The following is a 19,904-nucleotide window of genomic DNA, read 5'->3' as shown; positions in this document are numbered from 1 at the left end:
ATGGAATTTTTAATTGTTGTTTTGGGCCATTTTCAGTAGCAAATCCTACTAACCCTTTAAGGACCAGATACTACACATAGAATAGCTAAGGTGGGACGAGTCAATTCAACGTAAATGTTGAATTTAACTCAACCAGTGACTGGAATCTGGATTCACATTTGTCTAATGAAATCCTAAAATAAGTCTGCGACAAAGAAGATCACAACAAACTCTTTACATCATTTTGATTTGAGAGACTACAAAATATACAAATATTGTTTAATCTAGGTGAAAAAGTATTTGAATTGTTTCTGAAAAGACAATGAGAATACCTATTTACCTATATTAGAATATATTTTTATATATTGTAGTCTGGGTGTCTCTGATGTCGAAACAATGTAAAGAGTTTGTTTTGATCTTCTTTCTCAACAACTTGTTTTACATTTCTTCAGACAAACATGACAACAGACACCAGGAGTCAAGCCTGTGTCTTGTTTCCAGTTGCTGCAGTAAGAGGCAGGTGAACTGGAGCTATATTTGATATTCACACCAGGTACTAGCTGTAATATTAGTACTTTGTATTCTGCTTTAATTTGGGAAATTAGGTTCAAAATCTTTAAGAAGAATGATGTATTTTAACATGCATTTCATGTAGAAAATATATCTATAGTATTGTATAAGTCCAATGGTGTCTGTCTCTGTGTGTTTTACTCAATAACATAAAAACTATTGGACCAATTGAACTGAAATGTGACATGTACATAATTAGGGTCCATGGTTAACATATAGGCTATTCCTTTTTTGAAAATCCCTCCAGGCTACTTTCCAGTAGTCTCTAAAGATGTAAAAATCCCATAAGAAATGCATTATAGCAAAAAATGTAATCATTTGAAAGAGCCTGATAAATATAATTAACTGTTCTGTGTAACATTGTTTTATGACAGCACAACCATATGTTTAATTAATTTAACTATTATTATAAATCGTTTACATTTATAATCTTAAAAGCAAAGAGTAAGCTTGATAGAATTGAAACTTCTTAACCCCTTGCGCTCGAATGGTCAGTAGTACTGGCCATGCAACGTCTTCAGACAGCCCGTTATTAGTTTCGTCATTGCTTGTCCTCGCCGCTCGAATGGCCGCGCTAGTTCCACTGCTAGCTAGTCGCCATGTTTGTATACTTTCCCAGCCAGCTCGTAATTCTTTTCAAATGACCTTTGTATTAGAAACATAGGTATTTAAAAATGACGGAAACACCATTTATAGTTAATTAAAGAACAACTTTAATGAAACTAACTTATTCTAAGATAAACAAACTGTTTGTTAATGTTATTTTTATACATACATTTTTAAATTCAATAATTAAAATAAATTGCTGAAATTACAATTTGATATTTACATATGACACAGTCGTAAAACATTTTCCAACATTTTTAGTCTTTGAACTTTTTGGCGGAGTGGAATTTTTCAAAACAATCCCATGTGAAGTCCTGGGTTGTTAGGACATGTTTTGCAGTAAAATTTGCTGCGTTTTCTGTCCTTGCCAGGTTTCCTATCACTACAAACTACGCAGTCCTTAGTCTTGCCACCATCAAGTGGATAGGGGATGTGCAATTTTCCGTTTAATCTTTCTTCTTCATCTGAAGTGGAAGGCCTTCCTCTTTTTCTTGAATTTCTTACGTCTCCCACTAATTGTTTAGTCAAAATTTTTCTGAATTTTCTTTGCCGTATCTTAATTTGTCCTTGGTTCAGATTGTAAAGTATAAAGGCGTTTACAACTGCCGTTTCAAGAAGCCAGAAGAAAATCTTCCTCCACCACTTAATGGATTTCCTTGTAAAACAATAACTAGAGATGTATTGATCTGCGAGATCTACCCCGCCCATTGATTGGTTATATTTACAAACTACAGTCGGTTTTTCAACGTCTTCTTCTTGACCATTTTTCTTTGTGCGGTGAACTGTTTGGGTTGAGTTATCATACAGGGTACTCAACATAGCTACCAACTTTGTGTCTTGCCACAGGAGCACTGCAAACTTGTCTTCTTTTCTATAACAAATAATGTCACCTTTTTTTAGTTTGATTTTGCCTGCTTTGTTCTTCTGTTGACGCCTTATTTGCGCTGGTAGGCCTTTTCGGTTCATCATAACAGTTCCTGTGATATGAATTTTCATTTCAAAAAGTACTTGAGCAAGATCTAGGTTCGTGTAATACCTATCAGTAAAGACATGAAGTCCTTCTATGTTCCTATAAGTCTGTTTTAGTTTGTCAACCAGATGGATAACTATACGGCTGGTAACGCCCAAGTCTTGCCGTGGCATTCTATCAGTGGTACATTTGCCAAAATATGGCTCCATTGCACATATATAGCCTGTGCTTGATTCGGAAAGAACAAATATTTTAATACCCCATTTTATTGGTTTGTCCTTATTGTACACCTTAAAGACAACTCTACCTTTGTATCCGACGGTGCTCTCATCAACACTCACTTTATTCTCTGGTACATAGAATTCTCTAAAATTCTTATCCATGTATGCCACCACATTTCATATCTTACCTGAGCGTGTTAGCCTACCACGTACAGGTCCAGAGGGGTGTGGACTGACATGAAGATTCCAAAATAATTGTAGGAATCTCTCTTTGCTGAATACGTCCTTAAAGAACGGCTGGTAATCTACCCATTCAGTAGAAAAATAATCATCCAGTTCTGGTTTCTCGTTCATCCCCATGTTAAGAACTACACCCAAGAAAGCTTTTAATTCTGATAATGACATGTCATGCCAGGACCGCCACATTGACCTTTTTTGAAGTGGTGTTTTCATCTGAATTTTTTCACCAGCGTAACGGTTAGTCTCATTGACGATTTCTGATAACAAAGTATCATTAAAAAACAGCTGAAAAAAATCTAGGGGAGTCTTTGGTGTGTGTGTTAGTGGAGGTTTATAGCCACTGTTACCTGCCCAGTTAAACCTTCTAAATTTAGCATTACCTTTTTTCCATTTTTGCCATCCGTCTGGACTCACTTCGTCTTCACTGCTATCTGTATCACGTACTGACAACTCACCACTGTCCTCTCCCACATTGTGTTCATTTGTTATATTTTGAATATCCTCTTCATCATTTATGTTTTGTTCCAGTATACGATAATCGGCGTCTTCACCCAATTCTTCACGGAGTTCATCTTCAAATTGTTCATTGAAATTGGAATCCAAATCATTATTGTGTTCAGAACCACTGTCTTCATCAATGTCACTTTCATCGGCCAATATATTTCTAACTTCATCAGAACGTAAACAGTCATCCATTGTTCATTTATTTAAAAAAATGTACTAAAAATATACAATATTTACAAAATAATAAACTTAACAAATTGTATTGTTCACAAATCCTACTACAAAAGAACTGTTCCAAATGTAAACACTAACTATTTACAAATATTTACAAAATAATCAATTGCACAGCTGCCATTTTATTATGAAAGATGTGTTATAAAGATATTCAACTATTATTTACAAATATTTACAAATTAATAAAAATTCAGAGCTAAATAACATCAAACAGTACGAAACACAAGTCAAATGAACAAGTAGTAATGGGCGAGGGTGACTGACCTTCGAAACATCAGTTGTCTGAATCTTCTACGCAGAAATGTAATTGGCGGGAAACCATTGTCAGCAGATGTCAAATTTAGTTTAAGAGTTCCTCGATAGGTTACAGCACTCGCCGGACATATAAGTATAAATTAAAATAATAATAATAAAGTGTTTACGTAGTGTCCAGTAGTACTGGCCTTACGAGCAATGGTCGTATTCTGTACTGGCCAGTACAGGTGGCCATTCGAGCAGCCAGGACATACCGTACAAAATTAAAACCAAGCTGAGGCGGAAATGTCAGCGGGCAGTACAGCTGGCCATTCGAGCACCGAGGACAAACTATACATATTGCTTTCGAGTGCATAGGGTTAAATTTGTTCTGGAATTGCTGTAAAAATGAGTTTATTCAGATAAGAAAATTATGTCTTGGTCAGCACCATAATGCAAATATTAAAGACAAAGTTACTATCTACTTTTACTATTAATTATAGGTTTAAAAATGAACAGAAAGACTTAGTTGTCTTTTAACAGAAATAGGCTTCTCAAACCTGTGTGTATATAATATATACAGGGTGTCCAAAAAGTCCCGGGTCGGTTAAATATTTTTCAAAATATTTATATATATATATATATTTATCTGTTTTTTTTGGAGGGGGGAAAAGGCAAAATAAACATAGATGTTAGAAATTTAATTTAATTGAACCCGATGTGCTTGTTCAAGTGCAAAGTCTAAAATAATAGCCATTAGCAATTTTTCTTAACATCTTAAGCTGTTAACCATGAACACTGACATAATATGCCTACTCCGATTTCTAAACTGTATAGACTCCCGTAATTTATAACATTGTAATTGCGTTAATCTGAAAAAGTAAGGACTTTGACATTAAGCTTCATCCGTTCTGGCCTACAATAGTACAATTATTTCTGAAATTGCTGGAACTATTCAATAAAATATCATGGAGTGTTCGGAAATTCGAGTTATTTCACTGGTACTTATAACAAATATTTCACTCTTCGATTTCAGGGTCCCAAAATACTGTTAAATCTAAAATGGATCAGGAGTTTAGAATATCTTCCTGTGACTATCACTTATCTCTGGAGTGTTTAGAATGTCATTTAAAAAGAATAATTGGTGTCTCTGTTTTTGAATAGAAAATTGCATTTGAAGCCGCGGGTATCTGCTAGTTAATAATATTAAAATCAATAGCATTTCTCAAATTACTGTATATTTTTATACAGTTAATGTTTATCAAGAAGAACTATGAGTCATGTTTTCTTAGGCATACACAATTGGTGTCATGATTACTTTGTAAGTTTTCTGATTCACACCACATTGAAAAGTTGCTAACACAATTAAGATCCTGTATTCAGCTTTGCTATTAAGAGCTATTTTCAGTCAACATAAGTGAATCTAAAATTTAACATTACAGCTTACTGAAAATCTTAGGTGATAGAAGTTATGTTGCATATTATTATTACATTTGTAAATTTATAATATTTACTAGCATGTAATATGAGTCCTATGATCATTTTCAAAATGGAAGTAGACATACACAAGAGGATTAGAGATGAAACAATATTGGGGCTGGCTCTTTTTTCAGGTTTACCACATGTAGATACTTCTCTTTCGAATTAATTATACTTTTTACGCTGTAATTGACTTCGTCTTGTTGCCTGATCAAGTAAATAAATACATATGTAGGTCTCAGAAGCCTGTTTGGTCAAATACCATCTACTTTTGGTGCTTGTAATTTACTTTCAGTACAAGAGAAAGAATGAAAACTCCTAACTTCTGAAGGCTGAGGTCTTACTCTTCAATAGACCAATATTGGTGCACACAATCTCTCCACTGTGAGAAATGTGTGTATACACATACAGATAAACAGAAACTTGTTTGTTACATCATTTTATTTCCTTAATTTATTTACTTTGACTTTGACACAGTAACTGGACTGAATGACAAAACAAAAAACTAATAAATGCTGTGTTAATCATAGTTGTTGTTTCTTGTAATAGCTTGTTTTATAATTTTATCTCCTAAGTTCTTAAAATAACTAGTGAGTGAATGTTTTATCTGTCTTACAACAAATGTAAATGTAACTTAAACTGTGGGGGTTTTATAAAATAATTCTTTAATTGGCCACCAAATTTGATAGAGTAACATGCTGGGAGTGCCGATGGCTGAGTGGTCTAAGACGCTGGACTTTGAGTCTGAGTTTAGAGATAGCACAGCTTTGAATCCTGTCTGTGACCGTTGCACTTTTTATCAGTACCATCGACCTTGCACTGTATCGACTATCCCCCTTATTCTGTTTGATAAGATCCTCGCACAGGCCAGTGGTCTATGAAGACGGGCAGAATAAGGCAAAAAGCAGATCGGCTTCTCCTTTTTTTTTTAAAAAAAAAAAAAAAAAAAAAACAGACCTCTAGTTTGTGCTATTATCTTTCTTTTTTATAATACCTTAAAAATGAAGTGTCACTTAAGGGGTTCATATTTAAAATTTTTGACTTAATCCCAAAATACTCCATTTGGGGGGAGGAGTAAAAATGTTTCATACATAAAAAACCTCGTCAGTTAATCACATAAACATCCTCCAAATTAAATCATCTCTATTCATAAGAAAGTTAATAGGGGGAGGGGGCGGTACGTTTAAGACATCTGGTATATTATAACTTAGAATTTAATTTTAGGTTCTTTTTGTGTAAGTTGTTTATTAAATTGTATTCTAACATCAGGCTTTTTACCATCAAAGTACATTACATTATAAAAGTAATACTTCATCACATAATCTAATGTTAATAGAAGATAGCTAGCTAGCTGCCTTGAAATTTATCTTAGTTCTTGCTGTTACTGAACTTCTCAGTAAATACACCTGTCAAGCTTTAGGAAATTAACAGCAAGGTATACCTGTATGTATACATGTTACCCAGTAACGTATATGTCGGGGAGGGGAGGCTAACACATGAAGTCATTAATTTTCTTCCTTTCAATTAGCTTTCTCATACCTGCATTTGGAGCAATAATTCACTGTGAAATGTTGATTTGTAAAAAGTCTTGCACCAACACCAATTGTATTGCTCTATAGCCGGTCTTGGGTTAAGAATAATGTAATATGTATTGTTAATTGGTAGTTTAGCAGAATGTGAGTTTAAAATGGTATGTTTTTCTACAATATTTAACATTTTTAGATGCAGTTTTGAACTACTACTTGGTGGACTGTACTGCTGAGACGAGGCAGAATGGAATTAAGGGAAGTTTTATTTACATTCGAAATTTCAGGGGAAGGAAGGGAGCTTGAGCCTTTGGGCACAACTTTATAAATGCCCATAATAAAACCTTATAAACCATCAAAATATGACATTTAAACACAAAATATAAATAATGTTGAACATAAAAATTACAAACTGTCTTACCGATAAGTTGTAGTTGAGAGCCAGTCTGTTGGAAATTTGTAAAATCTTACATAATAGCACTGTTCGTTTCAACATATCACTTAGTTGAAGAAATGGAAAAGCAAGACTGTCAATGACTATTATCTTCACCTGAAAATAAATAATTTAACTATAATACCCCTCTGAAAATAATTTAATGTGACAAATTAATACAATTAAATGTTACCAGTAAATGTTATAAATTTGTTCTGGTTCATTCCCCATCGAGCAGACCACAATTTTTAACCCATTGCCATGGTACTTTTTAATGAGTGGCCAGTATTTAGGAATTTTCATAGATTCGCTCTTTCTACAAAATTTTATTAATTCAATTTTTATAAGAGGATATAGTCATGCAACTTCACTAAGTTACATTTTAAGTGTTTTAAATGCATTTAAAAAATAATATATTCATATACTTCTGTGTTCCACAAAAATGTTTACATTTTTAACAGCCACCAGATGAGCATATGTCAGATAATTTGTATGGATGTTTTTAGGCTTGTGGGAAACATTCTAAAGAGTACCTTACAATTTTGATGTTGAAATCAGCAACAGAAACAAAATGTTTTGTTGTCAAAAGCAACCGATAGTTTAAAAAGCAGCATGTTCTAGTAATAAAATGGAAATGGTGTTTTATTCTATTAAAGACAAATAATTATTGTTATTTTTTATTTAATTACTACTATTATAACAGTAATGGGTTATGAAATTTATTTTCATATAACAAACCGGACAGTTGTGTTACCAACACTGCAGAGTTTTGTTATTTTTTCTTGCTACTTGTTACAATATTGATCCAGATCTCTTAAACTTTTCTAGTTTACTGTGTACTTTTCTGTTTACAGAGGTTAATGTACACTGATTATGGTGGAAACCGAAACACGTGTATGTCAATAAAAAGATTTTTTAAAGGGTTTTAGTTACTTTTCATTATATATATATATATATATATATATATATATATATATATATATATATATATATATATATATAGATAACCCTATAAGTGGAGTTAATAACATAACTATAAATTTATGTATAAATACGTTTTGAAAACAGGTAATTATTCATTGGACAAAATACATTGGCAGTAAACAATATTTGAATCTATAGTTTAAACCAAATACAACACTTTCTAGTAGATTGTAGTCAATGCCTAGTAGGAAAGTTAAACTACCTTTAAATAGAGTTTATATCCACATTATATAATAGTTTGAAATATAATATTCCGTTTTTTATCCTAAAAGTTTAAGTGACACTTTACTTATTTACCTGTGTATGTTTCTGTATGAATTCTTCTAGCCCTACAACTACAGCAAGTAGCTGAGAGTAGTCTTGTACAGCGATATAATGATATCCAATAAACCGCTGTTCTTCTAGAGTTTTCATGAGGTCGTGAGAGAAGTTTGCTGATCTGGCCACTCTACAGCAGTGCTCTTTACACCCTTGCCCAATATCTGGAAAAACAGCAATTTTAAACAGGTTTATTATCTGCACTGAATGTAAAAACAGGCAATATTCATGTTCTACTTTAAATGATGCTTACTAAAAACATCTTGAAATTGAACAGTGTCATATACAATCAGTTTCAATGTTAGTAACTGAACACAAAATTAATAGATTTCATATTTTTAAACTTTTTGATAAAGTAGCATTTATCATTAGCAAAGGATAGGATAAGTTGTATGCCAAATTAGTTTAATTTACAATATTGCAGTGAAATAAAAGTTACTGAAAGTATTTTTGTATTATTGTTATTATTTGAAACTATCATAATCTTGATTATATGTAAAGGGCGATTGTATACCACCTCACACAGATACTATACGTATGTAAGTCTGTGAAGTCCAACATAGTAAAACCCAAGCTGTATCTCCATAATTTGTCCTTTTCTTGTTAGAAGAAGATAGCATCCTGTGATCTTCAATATCGAACAACGTTATTGTGAGGTGAAATAAACCATTGGGTGCTAGTATGTAAAAATATACTACCCCTGCATCATTGGACTAGTCTCTGGACGTTGTAATTATCCGATGGGGCATAATTTTGTATCTTTATCTAGAATCAAAAGGCTTTATTCTTAAACACAAAGTACAGAATTGGTGTCAATAAATATTAGAATAATTAATGTACAAAAACGTGAGCACAATGTTTGATAGTCATTCAAGCTGAGCAGTGAGTCAGGAACTCGTTCATCGTTTTAATTGATATCTCTGCAAGCCATTTTCGTAGCATTGTCTTCAGCTCCTTAACATTATGTGTCTCCATAGAAAGTAGATTGAAGAGCTTTGCCCCCGCACATGAAGGTTTCTTTTCAAACAGGGAAGTTCTGTAGGTCTTCTGCATGTCGTGTAGGCTGTCCATGGAAATATTTGTTTTTTGGCAAGTCAAAATTGCTGGCAAGTGAAACGACATAAAGTATATACAGGGATGTAACAGTTAGTATATTAAGATTCTTGTAACTGTCTCTACAGCTGCCATATCGCTGTAAGTTTAGCTATGATTCTCAGAGCTTTCTTCTGTAAAACCATGACTCTGATTTTCACAAGAACTGTTTCCTCATAAGGCTATACCATACTTAATATATGACTCAAAAAGTACAAGATAAGCCAGCATTTTTGCCTACTAATGGATTTGACTCTTTTGAGAGCAAAAATAGCAGAGTTGATAGCTTAACTCATTAACATAGTTATTCCGTCCCATTAACTTTCTCGTCTAAGGTGATTCCCAGATGTATCGTTGAATGCACTTGTTCAAGTCCAGGAACTCCACAAACAGCATCCTTATAACCTCTGAGTGTCAGTTGTTTTGTTTTACCTTCATTGAACACTAGGTTATTATTTTTGCAATATTGCTGGGCCAAGCTGACTGAAATAAATGCGTTACTTTCGAGTTACTATATTGATATTTTGCTGGATGAAAGAACTCTTTGTCAGCACAAATAACTGGATAACTATAGAGATCAATGAGGTGGGGCAGTTCTGATTAAAAAAAAGTATAGTGAGTCCTAGACAGAGAATTCGGGCACTCCTCTTTTAATATGTAATGGAGCCGATGTTCCAGTTTTCGTTTGACCATTTAAGAACTGTTTAATTTGTTTTCAATCTCTTAAATAGCTGTAAAACCATTTTAGGGCAGTTCCATGTGGTGGGGGTATTTTCTAGAGGACCTTTGATTGTTTATTGTCTGCCAAATAGCATTGTTTTTGTTGGTAGCTCTATTGATATAAGATTCATGTGCAGATCTTCTCAGTTCTTTCAATCATAAGCTTTCTTCCTTGCTACAGCTTCTTTTCTGTCCTTGTTACATTTAGTTGAAACAAATCTGTCTTGAGCGTCAAGGAATTAGCATCATCTTGAGCTCAAAAAATTAGCATCACAGTGTAGCAGGTCATGCTTCAAAGTTTGTAAGAGTTGTCTATAAAATGCTGGATGTTTGAGAGAAATATATCCCCATTACTGGAGGTTTTAACCTCTTTTTTTAATTATGTCATAATTAAAGGTTGATTGTTATTATGATAAACATTTATTATCAATACTATTATATAAAAATCTAATGGTGTGTATGTTATTCAATCACGTAAAAACTACTGGATCGATTGTATTGAAATTTTACTTAATATTCTTAGGGTTCTTTGTTAACATATGACAGACCTATACAGTACCTATACCTCAAAAAAATCCCTCCATACTACGCCCCACTGGTTTTCTTTAACACTCCATTATCCATTATATTTATGGACTTAGCTTTATCAGCAGGTAGTAAACGTTTTTAATTACCTGTCAAAGTCAAGAATAATAAGTTTAATAATTTATACCCATTTAACATGTTCACGATGATGGCTTATTTCCAGACCTTTTTATTTCCCGTCAATTTTTTCAATTATAATGGCAAATACTGTAATTTTTTACATTAAACGTCTAAGCTTAACCTAGAAAAATATGTAGGCTTCGCAATTTTGGAAAAAAATGTATTTTAATATGTTTTTTCAATGTTTTTCCATGTACCACAAGGGGTACCTAAAAAGTTAATTTGCCTGAAAAATTAAGCAATTGTGCACCCTATTGTCTAAGACAAATGTCTAAGGTATTTATTTAAGGGCAAGATCACATTTAACAAACCACCAAGACAGGCAAACAATAGAAATGTAATAACGAAATACATAGCAACCTGTAATCCATCAGACGCACAACACGCTTTATAACAGCCCGTGTGTACCCCTGTTAAACAGGTTATAATAAATTATTATTGTTATTCATCTGTTAAAGTTATGTTTTATAAAGTAGTGTCTTTATAAAGTCATGTTTCATGTAGAAACATTTTATTCATGGATTGTTTTTATTAGGATTTTAATCAACTACAGTAAAATGCTATAATTTATTACATCATAAGGGTGTTAGGTGTTAACTAAAATGATAAGGACTTCAGCTTTAGTTTCCAATCTTTAGACTTAGGATCTCCCCAAACTGGCCAAAAATAGTTTAATTTTTACTAATCATTGGATATCTTTATATATATATATATATTTCTTGTGTTCATGTGTATGTGTGTATGTGACTGAATTCCTCCTAAACAACTGGACCGATTTTGATGAAATGTTTTGTGTGTGTTGAAGGGGATTTGAGAATGGTTTAGATTCACAATTTGGTCCTATTTAAATAGTCTATTTAATTAAATTTTTATTTATAAATTGATATTGGAGTGTTTTACATTGGATCCGGCAGATTGCGCTAAGACACGTAATATACATTGAACTGATATGTAACAGCTGTTAACACTTTCAGCTGAAGTTCATCAAAGAGGCAGAAACATGTGTTTACATTTAAATTTTAGTAAATATTAAATTATTGTAAAGTGCTTAATCAGTAGTGTAATGCATACTGCAAATACAAAGTTATTTAATTTTAAATTTAGATTGCGCCAATGATCAATAATCCATCTAATACAATACAAATGCTATTTATATGCTGTTATAACAACTACCTTATTGTATAAAGCTGTGAATGTTTGCACATGACATAATCTAATCTGGTTAGTTCCTTTAACATTGTGTATGGCCTTTTTACTGTAGTTATTGAAAATCAAATGGAGATAACCTACTCTTGCCCTAATACTTGAAGCATATACCCCTAATACATATTTAGTGATTGGTAAAAATATCAAAGTCACTTAATCATCTAAATTTAACCTAAGTTAGATTCCGAAACCAACATATGAGACAGTTGGTTTGGTCAGTGCAACAGCATACATTTATTGTAGAACTGTAAATAGAATAGACTGGGAGTGAATTTAAACGACCAGAACAGACCCATATTGCCCGCAGAAACTTTTTAGTTGTACATTACACTTTCGTCATTGGGATAAAAAGGCTAACTCTTATTGTTACTGAAGCCATCGAAGAACTTCAATAAATTATCATGGAATGTGAGAGGGAAATACTAATCTTATAAATACTGTTTCATTTTACGACTTCAGGATACCAAACCTCTGTTCTTTAAACTTAAATCTATAATGGATCAGGAGATTGGAATAGCTTTGAGTGACTATTGATTATCTCTAGACTGTTTATTATGTCATAGAAAAAGAATACATAGATATATTGTCCAGTTTTTCAACAGAAAATTGTGTGCGAAGCCGCGGGTAACTGCTAGTAACATCAATAAAATAATGAAGAGAAATTTGAGAGATACTTATAAAAAACATTTTCAGTCTCAGACTTCAGGGATATATTTGAAGATATATCAGGGAAATAGGTTGTAGGGGATTGTTAGTTCTTTAAACTTACATCTAAAATGGATCAAATGATTGGAATATCTTTCAATAACTATCACAGGATTATTTGGAATACCATTTAAAAAAATATGCTCTTGTCCCTGTTTTTCAAAATGAAATTGCATGCAAAGCCGCGAGTAAATGCTAGTTTTTTCATGAAAACCTTTAAACACATTAAGATATATGTTTGTTATGCATTTTCATATGAAGAATTCATATGAATTATAGAAAGGATTTTCTATTAGGCAATTAAAAATGTTTTCTTAAAAGTAATGCAGAGATACTTCCTGATTAAAAGTTATATATGATTATACAATAAGATAAGAGAATATGATTTTTGAGTGTTTTGGTTAAGCTATGAAAATAAACTGTTGTGTTATTTTTTGTACTTGAATTGTGATTAAGCATGGAATGATTAAATTGTAATAATTTATAATTTTGGAGAAAGTACATAACGAAAGTCATATAAATAAAAAATAAAAATTGATTATTGTTTGTGTGTTAAAATGTGTAAACAAAGGTTTAAAACGATCTATCGGGTGTAAATTTGTACTTACTTTAAAAGTTTTTTGCAGGATCATATATCCTGGATTCTAGAACAGTTCCCCCCCAAAAAAATCAATCCATATTTTAGAGTTAACTGTAAGTATGAAAAATATACAGTTATTACATGATTTTTTAGGAACACAAAATTTAGGCAACTTAACATAGGGTATATATAAATTACTCTTGAAAGTCTGGTCCTTATATAATTAACATAGTTATTATCCAATTAAGCTGGTTATATATCTGAATTCCCAGAAATTTAATTGAATTTCAACAGTTATCAATTGGCGTTGTATCAATGTTGAATATTAAGCTGAATAATGAATTTTTTGTTTTTTTTTCTGGTTTAGAAGAAATCTATTGGTACTAAACCAAGAAGATGCAGGCAAAACTGTATAATTAGTACATTTCTGAAGTTGGGGTAAGCTGCTGTTAGTATTAAAAAAAGTTGTATCATCTGCATACAAAATAGATTTTACTTTGATTATACAGGGTGAGTCTGACCACCCGTGCAGTATTTACAGCTGGCTTAATAACTGACTTCCACACTTTTTCTATCTCTTTTCTCCATAATTTAACCTCTCCCAATCCGTTAAAATTATTTTCAATTTTGAAAAATGCCCCTAAAGGGCCCAATTTGGGGGGTAGGGGTGCTTTTTGGGGAATTTTCAAATGTAAACATGGGTCGTGTGATACATCAATTTAAAGGTCTAATTACACCGAACATTTTTGCGCAACATTCGGCTGCCATTTTGAAACAGTAAGAGATAGGAAACAAAGTTAAATACAAAAAATGTTTGTTGTAAAAAGACCTTTTAACTGATATAAAATTTATTATATGTTGCTATTTAATAATTTTGAGTGTTAGGATTTTTTGTATTCTTAAATTTTGAATATTTTTGAAATTTAGAAAATCCAGTGAAAAATGCCCGTACCACATATTTTATTGAAAAATAGGTCAATAGCAAGTTAGGAAAAAAAATCTGGAGCTGTTCCGTATTGTAGGTAGGGTAACACAGTACTTTATTTTAAAGTCCTATTTCAAAACGTTTTGGTACACCCTGTATATACGGTTAAAGATAATTAACTTTTGTTTGTGCAAAAATGTTCGGTGTAATTAGACCTTTAAATTGATGTATCACACGACCCATGTTTACATTTGAAAATTCTCCAAAAAGCACCCCTACCCCCCAAATTGGGCCCTTTAGGGGCATGTTTCAAAATTGAAAATAATTTTAACGGATTGGGAGAGGCCAATTTATGGAGAAAAGAGATAGAAAAAGTGTGGAAGTCAGTTATTAAGACAGCTGTAAATACTGCACGGGTGGTCAGACTCACCCTGTATAAGGTACATAATTTATTTATAAAAGGAAAAGGAGAGCCCAAGAACTAATCCTTGTGGGACACCCCATTTTACCACAACTTCATCTGAAAATTTATTTTATAGATATAATTTTTGCTTCCGTATTTATTTAAATATGACTCAATAAATTTAAGTTTTGATCCTGAAAATCGATAAAAATTTAATTTTGTAATAAGATTTTTGTGACTTACACAGTCAAAGGCCTTGCTCAGGTCACAAAAAGGAAGCCTGAGTGAAGGCCTTGTTTTTAAATGCCAAATGAATATATCTTATGAGATCATCTAATGCGTCAATTATTATCAATGCATAATGGCTGTATTATCAAGCTGAAAATAGTAGCCCGAAGAATTTTCTGGCAGGCGAAATGGTCACTACAACAGTCTGAGATCTCTGGCCTGCCAAAACGCTCCCTAAGAATTGTGACACCAGCACTCCTTTGGCTTTTGTCATAAAACTGTCTGGAAGTACAGTGAGCAAAAGCCACAAGTTGGTCATTACAAAATGTATTTATTTCATGCCTCATGTCCAATCCATCATTTAAAATAAAATTCAATAAGATGTACATAGCATGCATTGTTTTATAAAATAATAATTAAATATATAAAACAAAATATTGTATGTCTATAAAATGTTTGTTAAGTTATATTTTTATTTTGTCACAGATAAAAAGTTTTATTTAAATTTACCAGTCAGTCTTTGTGGTGAGAATCCTGCATCAGTGTCAATGAACACTGCTTCTGCCTGAAGGCCACCTAGGCTTGTATGGAGTTGTACACTAATACACATCTGTAAACTGAAATAACGATTAAACTTTACATTTATTGTTTGAATGATAAAGCGAGATACAATCTTAATAAATATATATTGTGATATGTATGTTGTTTCTCTACAATTAATTTAAAACTACACTGTTATTGCAGATTCACTCTTTCCTAACTGTAAACTGTTTTTTTGCTTACTACTTGCCATCTTTAATTAGTATAGACTTGTGCCTGATGGACTTTTTAATGGAAAATAGATAACAGTGCTTGTGCACACAAAGCTCTACCTAATAAAACTCTTCGACTTAATGTTTCATTTGATGTTTATTTTATGTTTAGTTTTTTTATTTATTTAGATTATTATATACCCCTTATTGTGTGCCTTATTCTAGGATTTTTAATTTCTGTTCTCAGTAAATCTTTGTAAGAATAGCTTCATTTTGATTAATTGCATATCATATCACCAATAAAAACCAACATATTGGAAAACAGGAAAGGAATTTGTTATAGCTTTCTCCATCACAATAACAATAGAAGGCGCCAATGCTTATTTCTGACACTTTTGACTCTCTGGAAGCCAAGAAGCCTTCCATAGATTGATTGGAAAAGCGCCTGCACCTTGATCCTTCTTATAGTTTGAATTTTGTTCTTGCCCAATTCCAACTTTACGAGTTTAAATACACAATTTCTCTCAGGGCACGAGGAAAATAATCCCTCCAGTTTCTTCACTTTAACAAGAACATTTTTCAGTTCACATATCACATCTGTAGTAGAACAGTGGATTTGTAAAATAATAAATATAGACTTCTTTATTAAAATAACACTTTACTCATGTCCAGCATTAGCCACTCTGCCAGTATACCGCAGGGATATTCCTTTACTGGTAAAAAACAGTATGGAATCAATTTAGACGTTCATCATGGCATGACCCACCAGTGGGTCACGGGCTTTCTTTACGAACAGAATGACCCATTGGTGGTACACACCACAATTTTTTTAAAAATATTCTCTGAATATTATTCTGATGCATTTTAGATGTAGAAAATAAGTTCACGGTCAAATTAATCACTTCAAAACATGTTTATTGAAAATAAACTACAGGCATTTTTTTATATTTTGTTGAAATTGCATTGTCATTTTAAAAGTAGATAATTTTGGCCGACGCAAACATGTGAAATGAAATATTTTTACTTATTTGTTCTCATAACTAGATAACTGTTTAGTTGATTATTATTATAAAATGATCTTTATTACTGTGCATACTATATATGAATAACAATATTGGTTTATTGTATTAATTACTTATTTTTTTAATAGATACAAATTTTGTTTATATCCCAATGTTGGACATTGATGTGAATAATTGATTTAGTCTTACAATAAAAACTTTCTTGTTGCTCTAGTGAGGATTGTCAGAGTTTGCCTGTTGTAATTCATAAAAAAAGAAATTTACCATTTTACACCCAACATTGTACTTTAAAAACTGCTGTTATTTTGCATGGGGTAAATTCTTTGAGATGGGATTTGAAATGCTATATTTGTTTGCTTAAAGACCTTGTAAAAGCTATAAATATAGCCCCATTGAAGATTTTAATTTCTCCATAAAGCGATGAAAATTGGAAAGATGCTATAAAAAATACAATTGTTTGTATAGTATCAATACAAAAAGCCATCCTAACATTTTTTGGACACCTTGTGTCTTTATTTTTTCATAATGTATTTATGTTAGAAGTGCTATGTATGAAGAAACTGTCATATACAACATTTTGTATAACTCACAATTTTCAAATAAAACATAATATAAATATACCAAAACTGTGTTTTCCCACTGCCAGGTGGTCCACAAACTTCAGTAACACACCCAACTGGTAAGCCCCCTCCCAGCAGTCTGTCCAATCTGTAGCTAAAAGTCAGAATTCTTTGACATGTTTCTTCTTTCTGTGAAAAAATAAGCATATGTTTATAAATGTAGTAAGAAATCAAAACATTAAATTTTATGATTTGAAATAGTTTCTCCCATAGTAGTAATATTATAATGACTGATTTTGTTTAAACAAGTACATTAGTTAAAACTTTTCAAAATGTATTCTTATAATTTTAAATCTGAGGTATTAGTTGTGGTAAATCCCAATGGTATTCACATTAATACATTAACTTAGTAGATTCAGTAAATTGAGGAAATATAAATACATACAGAAAATGAAACACAAGTATATAATGAGAGTGAGAATGGAGAGAGGGTGGAACAGAAGGAAAGAGGAAAAAATTTGGTATGAATGAAGGTATGAAGTTTATATATATAGTTCAGGAGCGGAGAACCGTTTTGCGTTGTATAGCACACGACCAGGTATTTATTGAAATAAATAAATTTCCTTTAGAAAAGAAATCAGTCTTCAGCCTCAATAGTTTTGCTGGAGGGTTTTTCTAAAAATTATATATTTTTTCAAACTTAAGTTACTTAAAAACCAAACGTCAGTCAAGTATAAATAAATGTTAAATCAGCGATAACTACCCATACACAGACCGACTAACCATATTTAGTTGACAGTGGTAACTGAACGGTGATATACTGGTAACTATGATTTATGTGTCTGAAGGTTGTTTTTAAGTGTGTCAAGTAAGGAAAAATATGATTTGAAAGAAAGTGCTACTTGATATTTTGAGCCCTTTTGATACTCTCCTATTTTGATCTCCACTAAAATTAGCATGGCTGAAAATCAATTTCTGTATTAATTTGAAGAAAACGCAAGTTGTTATGGTTAAATTGGCTCTTAGCTCCTAGTCTAAAACTTGCTCAATATTTGTTGTTGTTATGATATTCACGAGTTTTTGTGTATTTAGTTTATCAGAGAGTAAATCTGTCACTTCCTTTACCATCTGCACAGCTGTAGACCACTGGTTACAACCGTGTGCTTCATGCAGCGCTCTTACTGCAAAGTAGCATAACCAGTAAGTTGTATAGTCGCGCCAATTGCAAAGCTAGTTATTAATTAATTGAGGTTATGGTTAGTGCAGTCCTTGATTATGAATCATTCTCATAGAATGATTCATATCTAGGGTGCAGTGTAATCTGAAAAAATGTTTTGATGTGTCACTGTATGTTTGTTTGGATTAATACATGAACAGATGCAAAGAGCATACCAAAACAACTGTGGATAGTATTACATATTACTCTGGCTGGAGTCAGATTAAGTTTGGAGTTTTACCAGGGTCCCTCTCTCGCTCTTGCCTTTATTATAATGTATGAATTCCTAGAAATTTATTTTATATGCAGACGATACAACCTTACTATCACAAGAAAATTATTACATAACCTGTGAACTGTATGCTATTCTAAGAATATTGTTACTTGTATAAATTATGTATGTTATTTTGTTTTAATGTTCTATTTTGGGATCATTGAATAGATAATTAAATAAAATGTTACAATTTTGGATACCAAATATGGTAAGAATTAGAAAGGAAAACAAATCTCTTCTCACCTTTAGTAGGTCTCCTGCTGATAATTTATGGGGTGGATTCAAACATTCTTTTAACACTGTTCTCAAATCAGAATTTGATTTCAGGATTTTCTCCACTTCTTTCTGCAGCTCTGTAATAAATTAATAGGTTACTGTCTACTTTAAACTAATAAATTTTATTTTCAAAAACTGTTTAATAAAATAATATATACATAGTTAATGTTTTGAATCTTGTCATTACTTTAACACAGTAATAGAAAAGGCATTGTAAGAGTACAAAAATACAATTTTTCTTTTCATTAAAAATATATCTATTTTGAAATATTGTAAAAGTTTTTTCTCAGAGTTTTTTTAAAACAATCCCATAGTTTGCAAAATTGTTAAAAAAAGAAATGTTTATACATTGTGTTGGTAGGTAAGCTGTGGTCATGACCAAAATAAACATACTAAATTCCAACTAACCTAATTTTGGCCAGTCAGTGTATCATATAAAAACCATTACATTTTTTATATTTTAAAAGCTGTTCTTTGTAAAAAAAAACACAAATTTTCTTAAGATGCGTGTTTTTGCTCTCAGATTCATGTTTCTATTTTATAACTCATTAGGACGATAAAGAATTTCTTTGAAATTGCATATCTATAAAATATTCTTTAACATTTATAAAATGTACCTTCTAATTTTAGAAAGAAAGTATATATATTAAAAAAATCAATGTTAAGTTAAAGACACAGCAATATGAACTAATATCTTCAGGGTAGCCACTCAAAATCTCTTTTCAAATTCCCGGTTTTCCCGGTCGAAAATTTCCGACTATCTAGTCTATTTTCAAACCAAATAGACAACTTTGGTATTGTATTTAACCATTACGCCAAGTGCAACTATGACGTGTTATCGTCACTAGGAGTATTTGCAAGAAATGCCGCAAAGCTGCGGTGCTCTAGCATTTCGTCTCTAGCGATATGTGAGAAATTCGGTGACGGTTTATCGCTATCACC

At 31.9% G+C, this 19,904-nt stretch overlaps 1 protein-coding gene across 3 annotated transcripts in view; it reads right to left on the bottom strand.

Annotated features, from left to right (window-relative positions):
• The window catches only part of LOC124360554 (DNA repair protein RAD51 homolog 3), a 105,936-nt gene that overhangs the window by 31,967 nt on the left and 54,065 nt on the right, over window positions 1-19,904 (bottom strand). For all 3 annotated transcript variants that reach the window (XM_046814267.1, XM_046814269.1, XM_046814268.1), the window contains exons 3-7: window positions 18,930-19,039; window positions 17,258-17,385; window positions 15,373-15,479; window positions 8,278-8,462; window positions 6,985-7,113 (exon numbers count right to left, since the gene is read on the bottom strand). In XM_046814267.1, coding sequence (XP_046670223.1) covers window positions 6,985-7,113; window positions 8,278-8,462; window positions 15,373-15,479; window positions 17,258-17,385; window positions 18,930-19,039 — 659 coding nt within the window. The remainder of the gene's footprint in view (window positions 1-6,984; window positions 7,114-8,277; window positions 8,463-15,372; window positions 15,480-17,257; window positions 17,386-18,929; window positions 19,040-19,904) is intronic.

This window comes from Homalodisca vitripennis, chromosome 4 (assembly GCF_021130785.1).
Source record: "Homalodisca vitripennis isolate AUS2020 chromosome 4, UT_GWSS_2.1, whole genome shotgun sequence".
In the NCBI taxonomy this organism is placed as follows: domain Eukaryota; kingdom Metazoa; phylum Arthropoda; class Insecta; order Hemiptera; family Cicadellidae; genus Homalodisca; species Homalodisca vitripennis.
Note: the sequence above shows the minus strand (reverse complement) of the source record. Positions and strands in the feature narration are given on the sequence as shown.